The 26,915-nt window shown below is 44.4% G+C and overlaps 1 protein-coding gene across 6 annotated transcripts; it reads left to right on the plus strand.

The window, feature by feature from the left end:
- The first annotated feature begins 2,060 nt into the window (after positions 1 to 2,060).
- Positions 2,061 to 13,663, plus strand: LOC112404092 (butyrophilin subfamily 2 member A2-like). 6 transcript variants are annotated; one of them, XM_024751903.1, is made up of 8 exons: positions 2,061 to 2,452; positions 2,950 to 3,064; positions 3,816 to 4,163; positions 8,937 to 9,218; positions 10,636 to 10,857; positions 11,271 to 11,291; positions 11,387 to 11,413; positions 12,906 to 13,663. In XM_024751903.1, the coding sequence occupies exons 2-8, from the start codon at positions 2,980 to 2,982 to the stop codon at positions 13,526 to 13,528; spliced, it is 1,608 nt and encodes a 535-aa protein (XP_024607671.1). In that variant the 5' UTR covers positions 2,061 to 2,452; positions 2,950 to 2,979; the 3' UTR covers positions 13,529 to 13,663. The 6 variants fall into 6 exon arrangements, with proteins under 6 accessions (XP_024607671.1, XP_024607673.1, XP_024607676.1 ...); XM_024751905.1 differs by lacking the exon at positions 2,950 to 3,064 and having other exon boundaries at positions 2,075 to 2,452; XM_024751908.1 differs by lacking the exon at positions 2,061 to 2,452 and having other exon boundaries at positions 2,645 to 3,064; positions 12,681 to 13,015.
- The last annotated feature ends 13,252 nt before the right edge of the window (positions 13,664 to 26,915 follow it).

Here is a 26,915-nt window from a genome sequence, read left to right on the forward strand (position 1 = left end):
AATCCCGGAGCCAGAATTAGTCCTCCTAAGTTTAAGGTCTCTAGAAAGCCTAACTTAATACCTAAAGACTGCCTGTGGAACAAGAACTTGGGAGGAATGAAGCTAGATGAACTTTAGCAGTATTTTGATCACACTGTAGAGTCCATCTCCAGGAAAGGGATATTTCCACGCCTGACTGATGTTAACGAATGTTCCTTGCAGCTGACGGGTACCGGGCAGAAGTTACTCTTCATTATCATCGCTATTTTGTTCACCAGTGTATCCCCTCTACCGGGCTGTTGTGGTCTTGCACACAACTGCGAACTTCCCTCGGGGAGGAATCAGAATCAAGACAGAACACCAATATCCAGTGCAAATCAAAAGTAGATTAGTGATAGGCGTTTATTAAGCACAAAAGCACAAACCGATCGGGGCCTCACCAAAAGAAGGGTGAGACCCCGAGTCTTGTACAGGTGTGGTTTTTATATCCCAGGGTAACAGGATGTTCGTTCTAATTTTGAACTATTGGGTCGGCCATCCGGAACCCAGTGTCTTCCTGTTCACACTATGCTGGGAAGCAAAGCTCAATTTCACAGCAGCCAAGTCAAACGGTTAGCAATAAAAGCAGTTACAGTACAAACGGTTTTAAACCAAAACATTTCATCATTAATTCCAAGTATTACAATCTAAACTGTATGTTCTGGGACAGCGTGTCCCGTCACAGGGCGTGTGGTTGTCAAGTTACCTTTGTTAAATAAATGTGTTAATAATCTTCACTCTTCAACTGAGCATTTTCTAGATTTTAAGCCCCTACAGTTTACTCACCACAGATTCACAATTTACCTCACTGCAACATTTTCACAAAGTCCTTATTGTATTAGTTTTCAATTGCTGCCATAATAAATGACCATAAATTTTGTGACCTAAAACAAAATAAATGTATTATCTCACAGCTTTGTAGGTCAGAAGTCCAACATGGGTCTCAGCAGACTAAAATCAAGGTGTCTGCAGGCTGCATTCCTTTCTGGAGGCTCTCGGAAAGAATCCGTTTCCTTGTTCATTCAGATTGTTGGCAGAATTTAGTTTCTTGCAGTTGTAGGACTGAGGCTGTCATTTCCTGCTGGCTGTCAGCTGAGGGCTATTGCCGGTTTCTGGAAGCTGCCACGTTCCTCAGCTCGTGGTCCTCTTCCTCCAGCTTCAAAGCAGTAATGGCAGATTGAATCCCTCTCAGTCTTTGAATCCACCCTGTTTCTTCTTCCACTGAATCTCTTTGACTCTCCTGCCTTTTTCCACTTTTAAGAATTTATGTAATTAGATATGTCCAACCAGATAATCCAGGATAATCTTCCTATGAATCCAGGATAATCTCTCTACATTAAGATCCATAACCTTAAGGTCTCTTTTGCCATGTAATGTGTCATAATCACAGGTTGTAAAGATTCTGGTGTGAACTCTTCAGGCTAGCACACGTAGTCACAGCCTCACTCACTCTGGAGGAGGCCTCTGTCCTGTATACACTAAGGGCCTCCACGATTGGAGATTCCCGTGAATCTCAATGAGTGACTCTTGGGAAATTTTATCTGTAGCCCTCCGTTCACTTACTAAACCCAGGTATACATGTCAGAGTGTCCTTTTGCAGAAAAGATAATTCTCACTGTTGATGATGTCTGGTGAACTTTCTACCGAATCCATCTCTTAGTTTGGGTTCCCCAAAAGCTGACTCTGAGTCAAGGACTCGGAGTCACGTTGTCTACTTGAGAACTGATCCCAGAAAACTCAAGTTCGAAAATAAAAAGAGAAAAGCCAACTGAGAGAAAAATTACATAAAGGGTACATTAATCAGTTGGTTATCATGTGGGCAACTGGGCTCCATCCCACCCAAGACTAAGAAACATGTGAAGCTGTGAGAGATGCTTATGCTTACGTCATCACACCCCCAACCCCAAACACCATATACACACACACACACACACACACACACAGAGAGAGACTTCTACACACGGCAGGCCTCTCCTGGTGATTAGCTGCAACGCCAAAATCCTCGGGGAATCTCAAGGCTTTTCAATAAAAAAATGAAAAGTATCTCGCTTCTGAAGAAAGAAAAAGGAAAGTTTTTTAAAGGCTCCGTGCGGCTGTGCGTTTTTAAGTCCTAAGCTGTTTCTGTGTATTCTACCCAGTAACTGGTGAGAAAGCAGGTTCAGGGATGCCATTGGCTGGCTGACCCACGGCCTGCTCTAAATCATTCATTGGAGATCTTGTGACTTTGTGGTCCCCTAGTGGACCGGGTCCCAGGGACCGCAGCCCCCAGGCCGCGACTAACGGGAGGCGAAGAAAAGTTCCTTCTCCGCTTTCGGGAAGATTTGGTCTGGTTGTGCCTGTGCCCATGGGCGGGTTTAGGGGGAAGAAGGACAACTGGAAAATCATCATTTGAGCGTCAGAGGAGAAAAGAAAACGCAGAAGTTAATTCTAGAAGGTAAGAAAGGGAGGGGACGCGCTACCGCTCGGGTTGGGGCGGGGAGTGGGGGGCGGTAGGCGGGAGGAACAGAACCTGGGAAGGGGAAAGGTGGGGTCCCGGGTAGGGGATGCTTCCGGGGGCGGGGGTGAGGGGAGGGAGGCTCTCCACCCCTGGCTTGACTTGGTGCCGAGCCAGATTCGCGGCGAGGAGGAGGGGACGGGAGGGAGGATGGGTTTGAAAGAATATCAAGTGACGTCTGAAGAAACTCAACTCTGGCCGGAGAAGTGAGCCGAGGAGGGCGGAAAACTGTCTTCCCGATCGTTGTATTGTTGGCTTATTCCCTGGAATGTTTAATGAAGCCATCTATCGGGAAATACCTGAACCGGGAGAGGAAGGGGCCTGCCCAAGACAGCAGTTGGGGCGCTGATGATAACCAACACGGGTTACAGGAAAGTTTGACCTAGATCAGAACCGTAGTGCCGAGTCTCCCTGGCTGATTCTCCACGTCTCTCTAGGCTTCGCGTCCCTGCCTCTCGTGGGTGCTTATGGAGCCAGCTGCTTCTCTGCATTTCTCCCTGCCAGGCTCCCTTCTCTTCTTCCACCTCCTCAGCTTGTTTGCCTCGGTCTCAGGTAGGGGTGCATGCCACTAACTCCTATCAACTTCTCAGAAAGGAAAATCAGCACTTCAGTCTGCAAAGAGGAAGGGTAAAGAAGGGCTGCAGTTGTGTTCGCTCACCTTTTCGTTCTGCGCACGGTCTTCGAACGGATCCCAGCGCCCTCCATTTAGCAATCCAGTGAGAGCCACAAAAGGCGAGCTGCATATATAACTTAAAATTCTTAGTAGCTACGTTTAAAAAAGTAAAAAGAAACAGATAAAACAACCTTTCATAATCTATTTTAACTCCACATAACCAAAATATTATTATTTAAACTTTTAATTAGTGTAAAATATTAACAGTGAGATACTTAACATTTTTTTCTAAATTTTCAAAATTGTGTGTATTGTACATTTACAGCACACTCCAATTGGGACTAGCTAGTGGCTATCATATTGGACAGCTCAAGTTTATAGTATACTCCAGGCACTGTGCTGGTTTGGGAAATAGAAAAAGATCTGTGTAAGCTCAGGGTCCATGCGGGGTATCAGGGTATGCTTCTCAATGTGTTGTTCAAGAAGCATTAGCATCCTCAATAGACACCCCTCCTACCCCTGCTAGGTGTCTGTTACTGTCGACCAGCCACATCTCTTGGCCCCCAGAGTCCTGAGCCCAGGAAGCCCCTTAGAAAGAACATGTCTGTGTCCTGGCATATCCACTTCTTTTCCCACCTTAGAGAGTTGATGGCTGGTGCCCTTGTCTGACTCTACCGCTTTGTTGAACAGTCCAATTTACTGTCCTGGGACCAGCTGATCCAATTCTGGCCATGGTGGGAGAAGACACCAAGTTACACTGCCACCTGTCACCTGAGAAAAACGCTGAGGGCATGGAGGTGCGGTGGTTCCGGACGCAGTTCTCCCCTGCAGTGTTCGTGTACAAGGGCCATCGAGAGAGAACGGAGGAGCAGATGGAGGAGTACCGGGGAAGAACAACCTTTGTGAGCGAAGCTATCAGCAAAGGGAGCGTGGAGCTGATCATACACAACGTCACAGCCCACGAAAACGGCATCTACCGCTGTTATTTCCAAGAAGGCAGATCCTACGACGAGGCCATCATGTACCTGATGGTGGCAGGTACGACCTTCCATTTTGCTCCATTGCTTTTTCACAGCCTGACTCTTAGGGAGAGTTTTTCTCCTCACCTCAGGGCCCCTGCAGACCAGCAGATTTTTGCCTAGAATCCCCTTTAAACAGGGAGGGTGGCTTTCCCCTGCTCAAGGACCCAGTGAGTGGGTTTGCTCTGCTAAACGGTGGGCATCGACTCTTGAGACGCACACACGGAACTCAGCTGTCACCTTGAGTAGGGGCGAATGCTTAATCCCTACAAATTATTCTTATGCCTACTTGTGAGAGATCTCTAAGCGTCTTCCTCAGTAACATGTTTTAGAATTAGACATCTTTATTGTAAAGTATTATACACAAAAACTCATAGAACATTAATGTACAGATTACTGAATTATTATGAGCCATAACCCATGTAACCACTACTCATGTCAAGAACTAGAACACTGCCTTCTCCTGACCGAGTTAGTTTGCTAGGGCTGCCATAACAAAAGGACCACAGACTGGGTGGCTTAAACAACAGAAATGTATTTCCTCACAGTTCTGGAGGCTGGAAGTCCAAGATCAAGCTGTCAGCAGGTTTGGTTTCTTCTGAGGCCTCTCTCCCTGGCCTGCAGATGGCCACCTTCTCACTGGGTCCTCGTGTGGTCTTCTCTCCGTGTCTTCGTGTGGCCTTCCCTCTGTGGGTCCACGTTCCTGGTGTCTTTCTCTGTGTGTCCTAATCTCCTCTTCTTATAAGGACACCAGTCAGATTGGATTAGGGCCCACCCTAACAGCCTCATTTTAACTTAATTACCTCTTTAAAGGCCCTCTCTCCAAATACGTGCACATTCTAAGGGCCTGGAGGTTAGGGTTTCAACATATGAATTTTGCGGGGGCACAGTTCAGTCCACAACATGCCACTTCTCAAAATCCCCAACTTAAACAGGTTCCTAGGAAGAGACATGCTGTATAATGAGAAATATACATCCTTAATAGGTACTACACATTTGTTTTCCAAAGTGTTTGTACCAATATACACTCTCGCCAGTCATATACGATGCTCCATACCTTTTTCATTAAGTCCAAAGAGAAGTTTTTCACATGTGATTTCAATCTATTTTTTTCTTTTTCATAAGTTATTTTCCACGCGTGTGAGGATCGAACACCATCCTTGACCCTTTTTACCCTCCTTCCCTACTGTTTTCCTCAGCACCTCTCACCTTCTTACGTATATGCATTTTACGTATTTATCCAGATTATTATGGCTCTTCCACTAGAATGTAGATTTCATAAGGGATTGTTTTCTATTTTTCTCCTGCTGTATCCACACCTTTAGAACAGACCCTGGAGCATAACAGGTGCTCAACAAATATTATTGAAGGATTAAATGAATCTGCTCCATAAAGCTGTAAGTGGTCATCACATCGTGCCTGAGCTATCTCTATTCTAAGCCTGAGATCTGCTTTTTTTAACCTTTTTCCATGAGCCTCTTACCAGTCCCTGCTTTTAATCATCTTTGAAGTATGCATTAGTCAGGATTGTCAAGGTTATGCTCTGGTCACAAGCAGCCCTCAAATCTCAGTACGTTAAATCAACAAAGGTCTGTTTCTAACACATGAAATATATCCTTCCTGAGTCTGGTGGGGCTCTACTTCATACAGATCTGCCTGGAGCTTTGTGGTTCACCTGAGCAGAGGGAAAGAGAGCCCAGCAAATTACTCACTGGTTTGTAAAGCTTCTGCCTGGGAGGTGCTACATGTTATTTATACTCACATTTCATTGACCAAAGCACGTCACATGGTTATGCCTAACTATACAGGAGAGGGAAGTACAAGCCTAACCATGGGCCCAGGTGAACTGAAAATTTTTGTAGACAGCACTAAAAAGTACTCATTCAGGTTTTTGTTACTAGACATTCTTTTAAAGCGTTAATAGTCCACATCACAATCAGGACCAGCAGTTATTCACAACTGTGTCTCCAGCATCTAGCAAATTGCTTGGCACCTAGCAGGTACTTAATAAGTAGCTGTAAAATGAAGGAGTGAAAAAGATGAATGGCTGATATCAAAATCAGAGTGGAAAAATTTACCCTTGCACGCCCCTCATTGCAGACATTCATAAATTCATTCCACAAATACTTAACAAGCATCTCATGTTCAAGTCACTGTTTCAGAAACTGAGGATAAATCAGTGAACAAAGTACATGAAGATCCCTACCCTCGTGGAACTCACATTCTGGAGGGTGCACAGAGAAATAAATGAAATAATTAAACTGGATTTTATATCAGATGGCGATGAGTACTATAGAAAATAATAAAGCAGGGAAGAGATGGAAAGTTCTAGGAGGCAAGGAGGTAAGGTAATTAGAAATAGAATGGTCAGGAAAAGCTTCACGGAAAAAGATGGCGATTGAACAAAACAAGAATGAAGTGAGGAAGTGAGCCATGCACGTCTAGGGCTACTGAGAGCATCCAGTGTGAAGTCCCATCTAGCACAACACAGGGCGTGTGGGCTCCTGATAGGGGACCATATAGTTTATCACTCAAACTGCACACTTTTGAGAGTGAGAGGAGGCACTGTCAATAATTGCACAGGGACAAGTGGAATCAACAAGGACTGCCCAGGAAACTACAGCATATATGGACATCTCATTTCTTGATAAACATTAAGTTTACCTTCTTTCCCTCTCCTCAAATACTAGTTGTCGTGTGAGTGACTGACAAGTAAATTATATATTAAGCCTAGTGATCCCACAGAGAAAATGAGTGAGAATTTGGCCAGGCTTCAGGATAGAAGTGGCATTTAAACTGGGATTTCTACAAGTTTATTGGCTTTAAGGTATGACCTCACTTCCGGTGTCAGAGTATTATACTTTAAAAGAAATGTTTGAAGAATGGAAAAGCCTTTAAGACACACATAAATCAATGGCATTTCAGTCCACCAGACCAATGGAGGTTTGTGGACAGTGCGACCTTCCCAGTGGGCCTCAAACTTGACTGGCAGGAGATCCCATCTTCGTTACTCAGGAGGGCAGTTTTGTATCTGATTAATATAGAATATCATGGAAGAAGGGTTTCTCCACCCTTGTGCCCTGACTCTGTTCACAACAGCACTACAGAGCTGATCACCATGTGTTTGTATGTGGCAGGCATTTTCCATTCTTCCCCTGTAAACAAGACCCTGACCTGCCGCACTCTGAAGCGAGTTGGTGTACACCTGTTTGCTTGCTTGCTTACTGTTTTCCAGTTTGGTTAATCGGCTGGCTGGTTCTGTCCTTAAGTCTATTGTCTCCTGCTTGCCCTTATCGAACCCCTGCCCTGGAACATTTTGTAGGATTTCTTTCCATCTGGCCAAGTTCTTTTGAATCTTATCCCACTTCAAAGTTTCTGTGTGAGCCTTTCAATATGCCACTAGTTGTTTTTTATTTTCCATCTTGAAAAGATCAAATTGAGCAAGAAACAGTAAGGCTTAAGTGACTGCTTTAATTTTGTCTTTGGTATAATTTGTTGGACAGGCTTAACAAAGGAACTCCTTAAAAGAAGTCTGAATGATTGCTGGATACCTGGCTAAAGGGGCAGAAGTCTCCCAGGACCATGCATTTGCAGCTCTCTCCTACCCAGTATTCTCTTTTATTGAGGATTCTCTGAAAGATAGAATAAGTTAGGAAGAGTCTAGATTCTTAGGACTTTTGACGATGATCTGCTGACATTAAGGAGGTGATTTTTTTTTTTTTTTTTTTTTTTTTTTTGCGGTACGCGGGCCTCTCACTGTTGTGGCCTCCCCCGCCGCGGAGCACAGGCTCCGGACGCGCAGGCCCAGCGGCCAGGGCTCACGGGCCCAGCCGCTCCGCAGCACGTGGGATCCTCCCGGACCGGGGCACGAACCCGTGTCCCCTGTACCGGCAGGCGGACTCCCAACCACTGCATCACCAGGGAAGCCCAAGGAGGTGATGTTTTTATCTTAAGGATCCCGGGAGCATCCAGATCTAATAGGGGAATGTTGTCAAGGGACTGTAAGAAAATTACCTAATTGACGGAGCCCAATTGACTGGAAGGTAAACATCTCTGAATTGGGGTAAGGGTTGGCTTTGCACACTGGCTCTGTCAATTTTCCTAAAAACCAACAGCTGCTTATGATTATCAGACAGCTGTGGCGATGTGAAGTCCTAAACCAGGAGAAGAGGGTCAGTGCCTTGAACTCAAAAAGTTTCTTAAGATTCTGCCAGCCTGGCAGGTTTCTGTCCTTATTGTATTGACCTAGAACTTCAGGAAGCCAGAGCTACTGAGAAGTCCTCTCAGGCAGAAGTCCTCTCAGGCAGAAGTCCTCTCAGGCAGAAAGTGAAAGCCTGCTTCTTTCTGGTCACAGTGGACACACCCACCCGGAAGTGAGAAAATTAAAATCTCTAGCTGAATGAATCAATCAACCAATATTTATTAGGAGGCAGATAAATGCTTGCTCCTGTGATGGGGTCCGTAGGTGGAGCGCAAAGAAAAGTACAATGTAATCCTTTCCCCACTTAGAGATCTCACAATTTTTTTGACATGTTGGTCACCTGGTGTTCTCCAACATCAAGGTCTTCTTCCTTCCTTTCCTCCTTACTGGCTCCTTCCTTCCTTCCTCCATCCCTCCCTCCTTTCCTTCCTTCCTTTCTCCCTTCACAGAATGGAATGTGTGTCATCAGTTTCTCTGGACACCAGCCTCTTGCTCTCTCCCGGCTTCCCTTGGCTCTCATCACTAACAGCTGATCTGCTAAGACACTTCGGCTAAGACACCATTACCTCTTTAGCTGGTCTCTCTCCCCAGGCCTGGGTTCTCAGCCCGTTATTGAAATGAAGGGCCACGAGGATGGAGGCATCCGGCTGGAATGCACATCTGTAGGGTGGTACCCAGAGCCCCATGCCGTGTGGAGGGACCCTTATGGTGAGATCATGCCCCCGCTGGAGGAGGCTTACACTACGAACGCAGATGGCCTCTTCGTGGTCACCATGGCTGTGATCATCATGGATGAGTCTGTGAGGAACGTGACCTGCTCCGTCAACAACACCCTGCTCAACCAGGAGAAGGAAACTGTGATTTTCATTCCAGGTTAGTTCCCTGCTCTCTGGAGGCTCATCTCATGGAGGCGGGATCCTCATCAGACAGACCGGAGCCCAGCATGGGGATGGGAGTAGGGGCGTGGAGTGGAAGGGTCCTGGGCACTGAAGAGCTAGAGGCTACACCTGAGCTGAGGCCTCTCCCCTTGTCACAAGAGGAAAAATCAAATCACCTCAAAACACAGGAGTAGGAAGCCTCTTCTCTGAGGGTAAATCTGATAGTTTTGTTTTGTTTTTTTTTTCTCTGTTATGGTCCTTATCCTGCGGCAATTTTCAAACATGTAGATCAGTCATAAATCTATGGCAGGTAGTATCTGCTGAAGCCCTGCCTTCCTGCCCAAGAGATTTCCCAAGGGACAGAGCTGGAGAAATTCTCTGTCTGTAGACATTCATAAATTCATTAAATACTGAACAAGCGTCTCATATGTTCAAGACACTGTTCTAGAAACCGAAGGTAAATCAGTGAACAAAATACATGAAGATACCTGCCCTCATGGGGCTCACATTCTAGAACAGCAGAAGGCAATAAATGAAATCATGAATTAAAACAAGGAGTGAAATAATTAATTAAACTGTGGATTATATCAGATGGTGATAAGTACCATAGAAAAAAGTTAGTGAGGGGGTGATAGAGAGTGTCAGGGGCATAAGGCAGTTGTAATTGTAAATAGGACGATTGGGGAAAGCTTCACGGAAAATATGGCAGTTGGGGAAGTGAGGAGTGAGCCATGCAGATGTTCGAGGACTGAGCAAGCCAGGTAGCAGGAACAGCATATGCAAAGGGCTGAGGCAGGAGCATATCTGGCAGTTTCAAGGATCCCCCCAAGACACAGGTATCACTGGAATGGATTGAGGGCAGGGAGAGTTGGAGGAGATGAATTCAGAGAGACAGTAGATCTGAATCATATGAGGCAGTGTAGGCCACAAATGGACTTTGGCTGTTAGTCTCAGTGAGGTAGGAAACACTGCAGGGTTTTGAGCAGAGAAACAACATGATCTCACTTAGGCCTCTGTGCCGAGGACAGACCGCAGAGGATATGGACAGAAGCAGGGAGAAGGCATTGCAATATTCCAGGCAAGAAGGGATGGTGGCTTGTACCATGTGGTGGCCGTGCTGATTCAGTATGGCTGGTTAGCTTTTAGTCACCCTGGTCTTACCCATGGTGACTCCAGATGTTACCGCTTTTTTGTCTGCTGGGGCCCCAACCCTGGCAATCACTGCGGGGTGAGCCAGTGCAGAGCCACAGTCTCTTTCCCTAGCTGGGGTTTCTGAAAGAGAAGCTGACGGAGCAGGGACCTGGTGGGGGCCAGGGGTGCAGGGGAGGCGCTCTTCAGATCTGCGCCCGGAAGGGCTCTAATCCCAGGGCTCCTTTCTCTCACTAAATGGGACTTTTGGGCTCCCTTTTCAGAACCCTTTATTCCCAGCACATCTCCCTGGATGGTGGCCCTGACTGTCATCCTGCCTTCTCTGCTCTTCATCATCGCTGGGAGCATCTGTCTCGTCAAGAAACTCCAAATGGAGAAAAAGCTTCTGTCCATGCAAATAGAGATTGAAAATGAAGAGAAAGAAATTGCACGTAAGGAACTGGGGAAAGAACGTGTGGAAAAAGAGAAAGAACGTCTAATAAAAGGTAAAAGAGTAGGAAGACAGTTCACTGTCATACAAAAGGACACAGCTCGGGCAGCTAAAAGCCTGCGAAAGAGAGAGAGGACGTGAATAAAGGCAGCGGCAAGGGCTTAGAACTCTTCGTGTCCTAGTAATGAATCCCTCAGACCTCGCTTTCTTCCATTCTGCAAATGTTGCATCCATTCACCTGGCTACGTATAGCCCTGTATTGTTGGACAAGAGCAAACCCAAATAAGTACTGATAATATCCAGCCACCTGATCATATGTTATTTCTGGTATCTTGACAATTCCCAAGGCAGCGAGGGGAGGGGGACAGTGGTATTCAAATAGAAGACCAGCCATCATCATTTAAGACAAACTCTATCTCTCTTAGTTCTTCTCTTGAGGACATTCATTTGTTTCTGTTTCTTTTTCAGAGCAACTTCATGAAGAACTGCGTAAGTTGAGCATTTCCTGAACCACTCCCTGCATGATTTGCATTCTGCCCTGCATTGTCTCCTGAAGCTCACCTCTCTGCCTGTCCCCATTGCAGGATGGAGAAGAAGCCTCTTACATGCGGGTGAGCGCCTCTGACATTCCCTCAGATCCCGAGCTTTCTCCCCACCAGGCAGCCAACGGGACACATTAGAGGAGATGAACAAGGAGACCCAAGGCTGGCTAGCGGGGGCAGGAGCCTGGGGCCGATTCACCAGCAGTATCCCACCCAGTGCCGGAGCCTACCTCTGCTGTCAGGGAAGCCCCGCAGCTCTTAACCAACTCTATAGCTTACTTCCCACCATCCTCTCTTTTTTAGAATAATTTCATCCATGATTACCAAAGGTCTACCATACATAATAGATGTCCCGAAAGGTTACCTTTTAGTAGCTGTTGCTCTTTGGATCCTGGATTAATTTGAAAGAAGACAATACTGGCTTAGCTATTTATAACCTGGGAGATGGTATAGACTACACAGTGGAAGAGCCACGTGTGGGAAAAGCAATAAGCTTCCCAGGCCTGGCTGAGGGGTGTACAAATAGGGACCAGAAATACCTTCCTGCTCCAAGAGAATGCTGCTAACCCTGTGTATAGCCTGCCAGCGGAGAGGACCTGGGCAGGTGGGAGAACACAGGGTCCAATTGCCTGGTCCTAATGAGCACTTTGAGTTTTATGATTTGTCATGTTCTGCTCACAAGCATCAAAGAATGCAGGCTTTACTAGATCCCACAGCACTTGGACCTTTCCTCTTTCGAATTTCAAAATTATCACCATCAGACATAACAACTTGGAGAAAGAAGCAAATCATTTTAACACAATGATTTTGTGTTCGATGTAGACTGACTAAGTAATAGTAACTGCAGATGGGAGAGGGCTGCAGAAAGTCGGGGGTCTGAGGCATTTCCTGTATCCAGAGAGCTCATAGCTATAGATGTCACACCAGTGTTATTAAGGCAAAACTACCTTTTGCCATACTCACCTCTCAAGCAAGTATGGCAGGTAGACTTTGGGGGACATTATCCTTCTTTTTTACCCTTTGAAGGATACGCATATTAGTCGTTTAAATCAGTTGTCACCTGGTTAAACTGGTAGAACACAGAGGACCAGTGTAGGGACACTTCATCACCCTTATCTGTGTAGGGAAAAATTGGTCTTAATGGCTTAATTGGGGGAGGGGGAGGGGGAGGGGATAGGTCCTCCTTGCTGGTTTAAGCCATGTGGGAAGCTTTTTAACTAAAGAGAGTCCCAGAGATCATATATTTTGAATAGAAAAGGGGGCAGATCTAAGAACATTGAGAGAAAGCGGGAGCCATTAATTTCAGCTCATTTGCTGAACTTTCTATATTTCTTAGAGCCCCAGTTCTCCTCGACCTGAGGCAGTGCTCCTGCCACTTGAGAGATAGAAGTGCGGCCTCAGGAATTTTCTGTGAGCTGCCTGGGATCTGGGATCGAGGGGCCTTCACGGAAAAGGCGGTCACATGGGGGAATCTCCCACCAGCTTTCTGGGATCTCTCTGGGGACCAGGAATCTCACAATCTCCTGAGATCCTAGGCCTAAACCTGAGACTTCCTCTGCAGCTGATGTGGTACTGGACCCAGACACCGCTCATCCCGAGCTCTTCCTGTCAGAGGACCGGAGAAGTGTGAGACGGGGTCCCTCCAGGCAGAGCTTGCCTGACAACCCAGAGAGATTTGACTGTCAGCCTTGTGTCCTGGGCCTAGAGAACTACTCCTCAGGGAGACATTACTGGGAGGTGGAGGTCGAAAACGTGATGGTTTGGGCTGTGGGTGTTTGTAGAGACAGTGTTAAGAGGAAAGGGGAAGCCCTACTGGTTCCTCAGAACGGCTTCTGGACCCTGGAGATGTTTGAGAACAAGTACCGCGTCCTGTCCTCCCCAAAGAAGATTCTCCCCCTGAAAGAGCGCCTTCGCCGGGTGGGCATCTTCCTGGATTATGAAGCTGGAGATGTGTCCTTCTATAACATGAGGGACAGGTCGCACATCTACACGTGTCCCCGTTCGCCCTTCTCTGGGCCCCTGAGGCCCTTATTCAGGCTGGGGTCTGATGACAGCCCCCTCTTTATCTGTCCAGCGTTTACAGGGGCCCAGGGGGTCACAGTGCCTGAGGGCGGCCTGGTCCTTCACAGGGCAGAGACCCACCGCAGCCTCCAGGACCAATTCCCCGGTCTCAGAGCCAAGTAGAGAGCCCAGGCCACCTCTACTACCACAGCACAGCACCCCCTGGAGGAAAACCACCCTCCTTCCTTCTGGTCACGGAAGAAAATCTCCTCCAGAGGTCCCCTGGACACCTCCCCAAGCCCCAGCCCCATCTCTCCCTCATTAGGCTGTTGCTTTAGTAACTCATTTGCACGTAACGATGGGGCAGGGGCCAGTCTCAGGAACACAAGTGCTGCCACATAGCTCCCAACCAAGAAGTGTGAGAACGTGACAGGCAGAAAACCGGTTGCTTCAACATCAGAGTGACACATTCAGCCTGAGACTGGAGTTGACGTCAGATACTGTGGACTGGGGCGAGGATGCACTAGGATGTAAGAGGGGAGCGGGAACCACAAATGGAAGTCAGAGATAGAGGAAGTGAGACCTGAGAGGTGGGCCGAGGCTATGGATGTGGTTAAGCCCCACCATTACAGCTAAGGGGTCCCAGGAGCTAATGGTCCATTTCCCACCCACCCCCAAGATTTCCAGGGCATATAGTAAAGCTCCCCAGGCCTAGATCCATATGAGGAAGGATGAAGGATGAGGGTACTTCTGGACGTGGCCTGGCTCAGGTGTCCCTACAATAAACAAGGTGTCAGTACTTAGTTATTGAGAGTGGCCTAAGGTTTAAGGTCCCAGCTGAGCAGGTAAGCATTGGACCAAGTGGATCTCAAGGTTCAGGTTCAGTGGGGAGAGCAGTGCTTTTCTGCTTTTTAGCCTCAGGTTGCCTTTAGACACTTAAAAATTACTGAGGACCCTAAAGAGCTTTTGCTCATTTGGGTTATATATCTATCAGTATTTGTGGCATTAGAGATTGGAACTGAGAAATGTTTAAAATGTATTTATTTATTAATTTATATTAAAAATAGCAACAAGCCAATTATAGGTTAATATAAAAAAATTTTCATGAAAAATAACTGTTGTCTCCAATGCAAAATAAAGTTTATTGAGAAGTGTGGTGTTCTTTAACGTTTTTGCAAATCTAATGTCTGGCTTCTCGAAGGTGGCTAGATCCTCACATCTGCCTCTGTATTCAGTGCTGGGATATCACAGGTCATGTAGGCTCTAAAAAATGTAACTGTACACTAGTGAGAGAGTGAGAGCAAAAATGAAAAATAATATCTTAGTATCATTATTATGGAATAGTATTAATCTTGTAGACTGTTTGCAAGTATTACAGGGACCACCCAGAAATCTGCACAACATCTTTTGAGAAGCAGGATAGAGGATCCTGGAATTGAGTCAGTCATCTAAAATGATGACATAAATGGCAGTATTTTGGACTTTACATAATTCAGCCATCCAATTGTAAAACTTGGCTGAAAACTTTAAAAGGTATTTCAAAAGTTCAAAATTGTTTTACTGCAGTTTCAAATGGAGACATTCTGGAAAAAATCAGGAACATTGAAGTAAGTGATTTGTTGAGATGGAAGACTGGCTTATTAATGTGTATGTGCGTGTGTTGTTTTTATTTTTTGTATTGTTGTTATAATAATATTTGAACAGTTTTAACTAAAAGCACCAGACTGCGATTCAGGAAACAAGTACTACTAATAACTGCCTATATTAATCTTAGGCAAGTTAGAGCTTTTCGGTGTTTTGGTATTCTGTAAAATAAGGCTTTGAGTGGGTTTGCATATCTTTTATAGTTTACAAAACACTTTCACTTATGCAGTATCCTTGCTTTCTCATAGCAAATATACTGATCCCCATTTCACAGTGAAATAGTGAGGTCTAGCGAGTTAAAGCAATTTTTTTGTTTGTTTGTTCAAGGAAAATAGAGTTTTCATTCATACTTTTTTTTTTTGATAAATCATGCCTCATCCTTAAGGTGCCTTATAAACATAAATTTCAAATGTTTTAAGTATTTATTGAAACTAAGCATGAACCCAATGCTCTGCTAGTCACTGTATAAAATATGTAAATAGTATAAAACTCGGCTCCTATCCTTGACTGTCTTCCTTCATCTTTGCTTATTCATTCACTCTCAACAAATTTATCACCTTTAATGTGTCGACAATGTACAGTCTGTTGTGTCACGAAGGAAATAAACAGGGTGATATTATGGAGAGGAATGGGTGGGGGCTGAGGGGGACCACTTTAGATGGCAAAGTTAAGGAGGGCTTCCTGGAGGAAGTGATGGTTTTTCTGAGACTTGAGGACTAAGAAAGATTCCCAAGCATCGGGAATCTTGTGCATTACGAGCCCCAAAGCAGAAATAAACTAACTAGTTAAAGGAACATAAACCCCTACAGTCAGAGCAAAGATTGAGAATGGGACAGGCAGGAAACAAGTAGAAAGCAGACTATCTGGAGCCTCGCAGCAAAGTGCTGAGAATCAAACAGAGTCTTACTGAAAACCAGAGCTCAAATGAACAGATGTCTGGAGTCACCCGAGAATTATTTTTATTTCCTTTTCCCAGCAGGCAGCAGGATTACCTTTTTTTTTTTTTTTTTTTTTTTTTTTTTTTTCTTAAAAAAATTTTTTTTTTTTTTGGCTGCTCTGCATATCTTGCTGGATCCCTGATCTGGGACTGAACCCAGGCTCCGCCCTGGCAGTGAAAGCACTGAGCCCTAACCGCCGACCGCCAGGCAATTCCTGGGTTACTCGTCCTTAGCAGCATGAGTAATTTAATTTTCCAGAATTTCCTTTTTCCTAGGTTTGGGGGCTGGGAGTGAAGTGGAGTAGAGTATGGAGAAAAGGGGAACGCCCCCCAGGGACTCTTCCCCTTCTTTGGGTGTCACGGCTCAGGCCTGGCGTAGTGATCCCAGCACCCTCAGTGGCTGAGATCCACGGCATCTGTGATCCCACCTGCCCTCTTGGCTCTGTAACTTAGATCAACCCCAAGAGGAGGGGGAAAAAAAGAATTCTGAATCAAGACCTTCCAGTGGAAGTTTTTCAGATTTTGCCATGTTGGATTAAAGAGAGACTTTAATCTTTTACCTCAGATGGGCTGGGAGTTATCGTCAGTGGTTATTACTGGGCAACAGTTAATCTTGTTACCCTTTGATCCCCGTGTGGGAGAGAGTAGGCTGGGCCAAGGAGGGAGATGGGGTGGGGATATTGGAAGTCAGGTTTTCTAGGTATATCCTACCATAATTAGAAGTTTTCCCAACTTCTGGGAAAGTGAAACTTACATATCCCTGGACTTTCCTTAATCATATATGAAACAGCCTGGCACATTGCTGCCAGGCTGGTTCACAGGATCATTTCATTTTCTCCCCAGCCTCCCCCATGCTTGGCCCCAAACCAACCCTTTTGTACCACAAAACACAAGGCACATGTATAATTATCCCAGACCTTTCAATTACAGTTACTAATCAAACTTAGAGGACTTTGGTATCAGAGACAGAAGTAATCTGACACAGATAAGGTACATGTAAAATGATCAGTAAATAAGCTAACATTTATATCCAAGCAATTTCTGGTATGAGTCAACACACCTGCAGCTTATTCTTACATCCATGCAACAATTGCTGGCTGTTGGCCATGAGCCAAGCACTGTCTAGGCACCGAGGAAAATAACAGTGACTAGGACAGGTGACATGCGTGGAGTATTGCCAGCCCAGGAAGTACACTCAAGCTTCGATGGCCACACTTTCTACTGAGGCTTCATTACGTAGGCTTGATTGACTGAATCATTGACCACATAGTGATTGAACTCCATCCCCAGCCCTTCTCTCTTGCTGAGTCAAGCTGACAGCACACAGCCCAAAGCCCCAACCCCCTAATCACATGATTGGACTTTCTGGCTTGGTGATTCCCCATGAGTCATCTCAATAGAGTAAACGATCAGGTACAATCCAGAGAGCTCACCAGGAATGACACAACACTGAGGAAATTCCAAGGGTTTAGGTTATTTCCCAGGAGCCTGGACAAAGGCCAGACCTCTTACTACACAGTTTGAGAAAGAATGTCAAGGGCAAAGGACTAGGGTGTGATTGGATCTGGGGTACCACCTGAACAAAAATGTGAGAGCAGCCAAAGGTTGGTAGGAGAAAGAGTGGGCAGACCAGAGAAATAGGGAGAGCCAGATCAGTGGAGACTTGGGGCAGCGAAAGAAGTTTCTGTTTTCTTCTAAATATAATGGGAAGCCACTCTATGATTTTAAACAAAGAAGAAACATAATGATTTCCGGTAATTCCCTGGCGGTCCAGTCGTTAGAACTCCGCGCTTTCACTGCCGAGGGAGCGGGTTCAATTCCTGGTTGTGCCGCAGCCAAAAACAAGAAAACAAAACAAAACAAAAAAACACCTAATGATTTCCTTCTAAGAGAGAGTCAGAGGAGACAGAACAACAGAAGCAGAGGATAGAGATAGAAAGATTTGAAGATGCTACGCTACTAGACTTGAAGTTGGAGAAATGGGTAGCCTCTAGAAGCTGGTATTGGCCACGCTCCTCCAAAAAGTCTGAGAAAACTGCAGGAGAAAGGCTTCCCACTCTTGCCTTTTTTCCCTGAAAGCAGGAAATAAATCTCGCATATGAAAGGTACCCTCCCTGTACCAGGAGGAAGGGAGATATCCTTATCACCAGAGAGAAGGCTATATAAACAAACCTTGCTACTTCTTCACCATTTACTACCCCTAGCCCAAGTCCCTTTGCCATGTCAATTTTTCACAAATTTATTGTTTCTTTGCCTAAAATGTATTAAAGCTTCCTGCTCTGGTCATTTCTTCAGGTCTTCATCCTCTTGTGAGGGCTCTCTTGTACATGTAAAAATTCAATCAAATGTGGATGCTTTTCTCCTGTTCATCTGTCTTTATCAGTCTAATTTTCACACCCAGCCAAAGACCCTCAGAGGGTTGTTTTCTATTTTTTATTAAAAAAAATTTTTGTTGAAGTATAGTTGCTGTACAATATTATATAAGTTACAGGTGTACAATATAGTGAGTCACAATGTTTAAAGGTTATGCTCCATTTATAGTTTTCATAAAATATTGGCTATATCCCTCATGTTGTACAATATATCCCTGTAGTTCATTTTACACCTAACAGCATACCCCAACCTCTATGTTGCTCCTCTCCCCAGAAGGTTGTTTTTTAATATGATAGCACTGTACTTCTAGGAAGCAGTTTCTACATTGGGTACTTATTACTGAGCAACAAATCACCCCACAACTTAACTGTCTTAAAATAACACTCATTTGTTATTGTTCCTACGTCTGGGTGTCAGATGAGTGTAGCTAATCTACTCCTCAGCTCTGCTTCAAGCTGCAGTGTCTAAACAGCTCTATGAGTTGGCTGGGGCAACTATTCCACTTGTCTCCTACCCTCCTAAGACTAGAGGGCTGATCAGAGCAGTTTCTTCTTACGATAAACAGTTCCTTACGGTGTTCACCAGTGAGTAGAAACACGCAAGACCTCTTAAGAGGTCTTGGAACAGACACATTGTCACTTTCAACCACGTGCCATTGGCCAAAACAAATCATGTGGGCAAAGGCAAAGTCAAGGGGTGACTTGCCCAGGATGAGGCCATACCAAAGATGAGGATTCAGGGAGGACTGAAGGATTGAGGTCAGTAATTCAATCTTTCACACCATTGTTCAAGATGCAACCAAATTTCTATGTCCTCCTCAAAGCCTTCTCTTAGTGTTTCCATCCACAGGACTCCTCCCATCTGTAGACATGTGCTGGGATGCCATACCCTCTGAGATGACTTCCACTCAAAAGTCATCCTAGTTTAGAAATTTAGAAATATGATTCTAGAATTTTCAAAGTCGGAAGGGACTCTAAAGGTTATAAAGCCCCAAATACCTTTAGATCTGAAGGAAAAGGCAGCCTCTGACTGAGGAAGAAAGAAACAAGCCTGGCAGTGGCTCCAGCGTTCTCCACTTAAACATTTCACAGACACCAACATCAGGCAACACCATTCTGTGATTGTGATGGAGTGAGACAAAAACAAATCCACTCTGCAGTCATATCAGAGCACAGACCAAAAAACAAGAACACCGTGCAAGCTACAAAAACGACCATACACTTCCCTCTGTCGGCTGACTGCAGTAATTGCTGCTTCTTTACCACTTAAATCTTTTTTTTTTTTTTTTTGGCCGTGTCCTGCGACTTGTGGGATCTTATTTCCCCGACCAGGGATTGAACCCCGCCCACTGCAGTGGAAGCATGGAGTCCTAACCATTGGACCACCAGGAAATTCCAGCCCACTCTTTTCCTCCACTTCCTAATAAAAATTGGAATATTCAATCATACATCAGTCCGCTGATTTCTTACAGCAGTCATCCAGAGCAAACCCTTCATTCTTTGAACCTCCCCCAAATCACCCAACAAAAACCTAAATCCTGTAATAAGTTCTCCCACACGCTCTCACTGAGACACACACCCCCAAGCCCCCATGGTGTGTTGAATCCTCGCTGCTGTAATAAGTAGCGACAAATCCAATTTCATTCAACTGCAGTTGGGCTTTGGCTGGTGGCCTTCAACATGGTCATAGGCAAGCAGAACCCCACTATCAGCCTCCAGTGTTCACTCCCATCCACCCCAAATTTGGCCCCAGACTTTCAGTTCTCCAGATACAACAAAATCTCTCAGTATCTAAAGCCAAGAGGAACTTCCTGCAGATTTCTCAGAACAAAAATTGAAACAAAAAGTATTCTTTGTTCATGATTTATTGATAATTTTTCAATAATCAAGTATTCACAGAAGGGAACAGTCACTCCATTGTGTGTTTCATGCTCACATTCCATCCTCCTTCCCCCATCTTTAACTCAAATCTTAACTGGTTTATTAACTGTTTATTTTCCAAAGAAACTCATAAAAGAGCTTAGAAAATTCTGGTGTTCCCTCCATTGTTCTATAAACGAGGCTTTGTATCTCTTATGAAACCTCTCTGTTACTACAGAATAGAAAAAAGGACAATGGTGTGCAGGTCAATGGCTTCTCATTTCTCTGGGACTCAGAGCTCATATCTCCCAGGGATTCAAAGCCTCAGGGCACACAAAATGAAAAATACTGACAGCATTTCACTGATGAGGGTGGAGAGAACAGAGATGGTGGTAAACCGCCTCAACATTCTCCTTAGGAGACATACAGGTCCCTTGGAATATGACCATAAGATTAGCTAAGCCAAGAAACTTGAAGTTCAGGCACACTAACCGGTGGTTGATAATCAGGAAAGAAGTTGGTGTGGGGCTGGGGCGGGGAAGGCTGGGAATGGAGACCAGGGGCCAGGCGGAAAAACGTCTCCTGGGGATACCTGACAATTCCTACCACGGTGTCTCATTTCTTTGGAGAAAAAGAGATGCCCTCTGAATCTCTCACGTTCACTGATTCTCAGTCTCCCCCCTCTCTCTGTCTGTCTCTCTCTCTCCCCTTGGTGGTCACCAGCATACCCTTCCTACTGGTGTTCACCTAGAAAATCCTCAGCCAATGAGGGGATTATGGATAAATCCTTCTGCTTTCTCATCCCTCGGTGACAACTCTGAATTGGGTAGTTTCCAGTTACACACAATCTCTCAGAGAGTCCCTAGCAAGATTGAGTCCCAGGGACCCGTAACAGTAATCCGGGTGTTATCACACTCTTTATTAGCTCTTCCCTGTCTCATTTCTTCCCTTCCCCACCGTGTTTTCTAGGATCACCTCCCAAATAAATTACTTGCATCCATATCTGTGTCTGAGGGCCTGTTTCAGGGAGAACTCAAACTAAGACAAGGTCTGATCAGGGAACATAGAGTGACATCTGTGATAAGAGGAAAACAAGGTGAAGTCAGACCAATAATGAATTCATGGCCTGCTTCTAAAATACTAAACCCTGTATTTTCATGTTTTCTATAGCCTGTCCTCCAGAGGGTGGATAGAGCCCTGTTTTGGAGGAATTTGCCCCACCAGGTAATGGGAAGAGAGGGTGCAACGGGGTAGATTCTAAGAACTCAGAGTGGTCCATACAACTGCTCCCTTCCCTAAATCTTCTAATTTTTCCCTTGCACAATCCAAACTCATTTTATTGACTCCCATATGTTCCTTTCCTGACCCTCTTCTTTGTTCTAGGAACTCTCCATTTCAAAAGCGTTTCCAGGAATATGACTCAGAGATGTCACCACTCAACCAGACCTCAGCCTCTTGCTCCCAGGGAATACATTTAACCTCACTCCACCCCCACGAACCCCGCTTCTACACAGAATCCCATCGCATCTTCTTCAGACCTCTTCAATTTCTTTCCAGTCCCCATTCACATATGCAAACTCTGTTGGGCTACAATGCGCATAATTTCTTTTCTTCCAGTTTTATTGAGACATAATTCACATACAGCACTGTATATGTTTAAGGTGTACAGCATAATGATTTCACTTATGTATATCGTAAGATGATTACCACGATAAGTTTAGTGAACACCCACCATCGTATATAGATACAAAATAAAAGAAAAATTTTTTCCTTGTGTGGAGAACTCAGGATTTATTCTCTTAACAACTTTCATATATATTATACAAGTGTTAATTATATTTATCATGTTGTACATTACATCCCTAGTACTTATTTATCTTATAACTGGAAGTTTGTACATTTTGACCACCTTCATCCAATTCCCCCTCTCCCCACCCTCCACTTCTGATAACCACAAATCTGATCTCTTTTTCTATGAGTTTGTTTGTTTGTTTGTTTGAAGTATAATTGACCTACAGCGCTATGTTAGTCCATGCCGCACGCCACAGTGGTTCAATATCTCTATACATTACAAAGCGATCGCTACACGATGCACATAAATTTAATACAGGCTTGGTAAATAGGGGGTTTATGTCAGTATTATGTCAACATATCATGTCAACATATCATGTCAACATATCATGAGGTCACATCTAGTTATTACCAGTATGCCAGTAGCGAGAAACAGCAGCTGACCACAAAGCTCACTACAAGCCCAGGATACGGTGCTATGCGTGATGTGCCCATTCGCACCCAGCCCTTTGTCTTAGCTCGGTTTAGCCACGTGCAAAAGAAATAAGCCCAAGACTTAGCCAGAACCATCCCCCAGGGTCATCTCCGCAATTCGTGTAGAGCCAGCAGCTGCCTCGTCAGCTGCGGATTCTGAATAAGGAAGAGAAAAAAGCTCCTGTGGAACGGCAGCAGCCAGCAGGGAGAATCCTGGTAGCAGTCCAGACCTAAATCAGAACGTATTTTTAATAAGACCCTCCAGTGAAGTATATGCTCATTTAAGTTAGAGAAGTGCTGCTCTGGGAGGGATGGGAATGGGGCTAGGGAGGGATTGTAATAGCACTAATAAATTACCTGAGATGTTTGACTATGGAGACTGTACTTAGAGACTGTTAAGGGCTGGGGAAAATCTGTGATGGGAACACAGAACACTAAACAAAGGAAATAAGGTGAATCATTTAACTCCCTCCCTCCCCCATCCCCCTCAAACACAAAAAGTTGTACAGGAAAGTAAAGGTAATCATATGTGATCCTCAGCTCCATAAAAATATAGCCACAAAACCATGGTATTGGAAACACTGAACAAAAATGATATATTTCTATTGGTGATATAAAAGAATGGTATTAGTCAGAGTTCTCCAGAGAGACAGGACCAACAGGATATACAGTATACAGATATATAGAAAGAGATTTATTATGAGGGATAGGCTCACGTGATTATAGAGACAAAGAAATCCCACAACCTGCCCTCTGTAACCTGGAGGCCCAGGAAAACTGGTGGTGTAGTTCCAGTCCAAACTCGAAGAACTGTGAACCAGGGGAGCCAATGATGTAAGTCCAGGTCAGAGTCCAAATGCCAGAGAACAAGAAGTGCTAATGTCTGAGGGCAGGAGCTGGAAGTCCCAGCTCAAGCACAGAGCAAATTCGCCCTCCCTGCATCTTTTTATTCTATTCAGGCCCTCAAAGGATTGGATGATTCCCACCTTGCATTGGTGAGGACGGTCTCTTCACTTACGGATTCAAATGCTTCTCTCTTCTGGAAACAGCCTCACAAACACACCCAGAAATGACCTTTTCCCAGTTACCTGGGTAGTCCTTAGCGCAGTCAAGTTGACACATAAACTCAGCCACCACAAGAATGAAATCATCACTGCTCATGATAGAGCATCGAAAAGTAATATCTAAAAATGGATTCATCAAGAAATAGCAACATAAATGTTACTCCTGAGACATATCTAGATAAATACCAGACAAAATAACAAAGCATTTGAAGAGGCTGTTCCTAGGGAATGAGGAAGGATAGGGTGGAAGTGGGAATAGTGCTTTTCTTAAAAGCTCTTTATACTTTTTTTTTTTTTTAAATGCTTTGCATGGGCTTCCCTGGTGGCGCACTGGTTGAGAGTCAGCCTACCGATTCAGGGAACACAGGTAACGTGCCCCGGTCTGGGAAGATCCCACATGCTGCGGAGCGGCTGGGCCCGTGAGCCATGGCCGCTGAGCCTGCGCGTCCGGAGCCTGTGCTCCGCTACGGGAGAGGCCACAGCAGTGAGAGGCCCGCGTACCGCAAAAAAACAAAAAACAAAAAAAATGCTTTGCATGAATTACTTTGACAGAATAAAAACTACTTCTTAAAAAAAAGGAGTAAGTGGTTGCCTCGGTCAAATGCTGTTGGATGTCAAGTAAGACGAGGAAGAGAATAATCATTGGATCTAATTTATAATATTAGGAAATTTGAATCGTGTGTGGTGAGAAGGGGAGTGTAGGGGGAGAAGGCCTGACATCTTGTCATCGGAGGAGCACATCACACTCCTCAGCCCAAATGGTTTCATGTCTAAGAGGAAACAGTTTATGTTTCTAGGGCCCCAGAATAACAGGAACTTGCTCATAGTAGCCCCACATCACAAAGGCACCTAAAAAACAATGGGAGCCATGAAAACTGGGGGCACCTAGAATGTCTGTTCCCTGATTGAGCCTGGACGATTCAGAGATCCTGCCACTGATTGTCCAAAACTGCTAATTTCTGTCGAAATGACTCAGATATTATCCATCAGAACCTTGGCTGCCACATAATACCTTGAATACCATTTGCTCTCTATTTCCCCAGCTCCTTTCTTTCAGTCTAGCTCTCTTGGGTGCAAGTAAAAGCTCTTCCTCCTGCCCCAAATTTTCCTCTAAGATATTTTGACAATGTCTAAATCAGAATGTGTTGAGGAGAGGAAACTCATTATCGGTGATATTTTTGAAAGTTAAGCACAGATGGGAGCTGAGAATGAGGCAGGCACATTTCAAACTAGGAAAGCCAAGGACTGGTGGGTGTGATTGAAGCTGCAAATTCTACTTCGGTCTATGTGCTGATAAGAGGTCAGAGACCTCAAAGAGCTCAGGTTAGGAGGGGAAGAAAGACTTGGAAACAAAAGACAAAAATAAACATATCTGCATCACTCAGTAGGATTCAGGTCAGATTTGTGCCAGCAAAGAGGGAACAGGAAGTTGTCCATGTCACAGAATAAACCTGGCCCATCTTCCTAGAGAGCTGATTTCACTTGGACGGGGCAAGGTCTAGCTAGAGTCATATTTTTTTTTAATTTCATGTGTAATGCAGCAAAATGTTTAATTTACTTTAAACATTATAGATAAGACCAAAGACTTCAAAAGTATTTCTCATGTGAGTTGGACAGACTGAGAGGCTCTGGGGAGAAGAGGCTGAGAGGAAGGAAAGAGGGAGGCCACTAGATCTTACAGCATTTTCTTGACCAGATTAAGGTGCCTGAACTGGGTGTTGGGGTCACTAAGGAGACATGTAGGGATTTTTAAGCAAAAAGTGACAAGATCAGATTTGTATTTGAGAAAATTCACTCTCCTAGCGCTCAGGTGGGTCCACTGGAGGAATTATTTTTTGTTGGTCTTAATCATAGTCCCAATTAAAAGGCAAAGACCAAACGGGTGGTGAAGGTTTTTTGCCACACATATAATACAGGGTTGATGTCTTTAATTTCTAAAAAGTTCATACATTTTGATTAAAAAAGAAAAAAGAAAAGCTCCAGAATCTATCTAGAAAAAAAAAAGGCAATTAGCTCAAAAAATTCACTTCTGGAATATATTAAAATATATAAACATGAAAAATGACCAGCCTCATTATATAAACACATGTGAAGTAATAATTTGGTCAATATCATCCATTCCATTAGTGATGATGAGAAATAATAGCCCTCAATGCTGGCAGGAATTAGGTGAGAAGGACATTTCAGTTGATGGTGTGATAGGCTTGACATTTCAGGAAGAAACTTTGACAATATGTTCACACCGTTTGACCTGATGACAATATTTCTGGGAATTCATCAGAAAGTTTATCAGGAAACTATCAAAGATGTGGACAAAGACTTGTGTATAAAGCACACTATTTATAATAGGCAAAAAACTCAAGATGTCCCACAATCTTGGGAATTATAGGAACCTTCAATATGATATTATGTAGCTATTAACAATGTTTCAAATTATATTTACAAAAGTATCAACAATTCTGCCAGAGGCTGTCGTTATTTGCTGACATTATGAGTGATTTCTACTTTCAAAAATATACATATTTTAAAATTTTCCATAACGATAAGGGGTTTAACCCAAAACAAGAAATTGCAGGCCTCATGAATTGTTTTTAGGGAAGTAGCTTTGGCAGAGAGACAACTTTGGGGCCCTGAAAACTGAAACACACAAATGTATTCCTAGCCTATCTTTAATTTTCAACTCACATAAATAATAATAGAATAACAACGTTCTCTCTTCTAAGTCCCTATTATATGCTAAGCACTTAACATGCTTAATCTCATTTAATCCTTGCAACACCACTCCAAAGAAGGTATTATTAACAATACTCCCATTTCAGAGATAAAAGAACTGAGGCTTGGAGAGGTGAATTAACGGCCCAAGGCTTTACATTTTCTTTTAGTGTTTTCTTGAATCCTCTTTCTTTTTTGCCCTGTCCCCTTCTGTTTAGCCCAGGTCATCAATGCATATCCTGATTTCTCAGCTGAAGACCACAAATCCACAGACCTTTTCCTCTCCAGAAAACTTTTTTTTTTTCCCCAAAGTAAATACATCAGGGACCTGGGGGCAGGCTTTCCTGAGAGCACTTCCCCCTTCCTTCTCCTTTAACTTTTGCCCCTGGGGCCACAACCAACTTTCTCATTTGGTAGCAGAAGCTTGTTGGTGCCTTTTCCTCCAACATCAGAGGTCAGTATCTGGGATTACTCTCACCCCCTGAGAGAGCCAGCAGCCAGGAGGCATTTTCTCTCCCCCTGGCTCCTTCCTCCCTAGTCCTAGGCCCTCTACTCTTCAAGCCCTTTAGCTCTCTTCAGCTCCCCTTTCTTGTTCTATCTGCTCCCAATCTTTCTTCCTTTCTCCTCCAACTTATTCCCCTGGTCTCCATCTCTACCTCCATCACTGTATCTTTACTATCATTGCTAAAAGCAAATGCCAAATTATTGTATTTGAA

The sequence above is a fragment of the Neophocaena asiaeorientalis genome, unplaced genomic scaffold (genome assembly GCF_003031525.2).
Source record: "Neophocaena asiaeorientalis asiaeorientalis breed wild unplaced genomic scaffold, Neophocaena_asiaeorientalis_V1.1 scaffold165, whole genome shotgun sequence".
NCBI classification, from domain to species: Eukaryota; Metazoa; Chordata; class Mammalia; order Artiodactyla; family Phocoenidae; genus Neophocaena; species Neophocaena asiaeorientalis.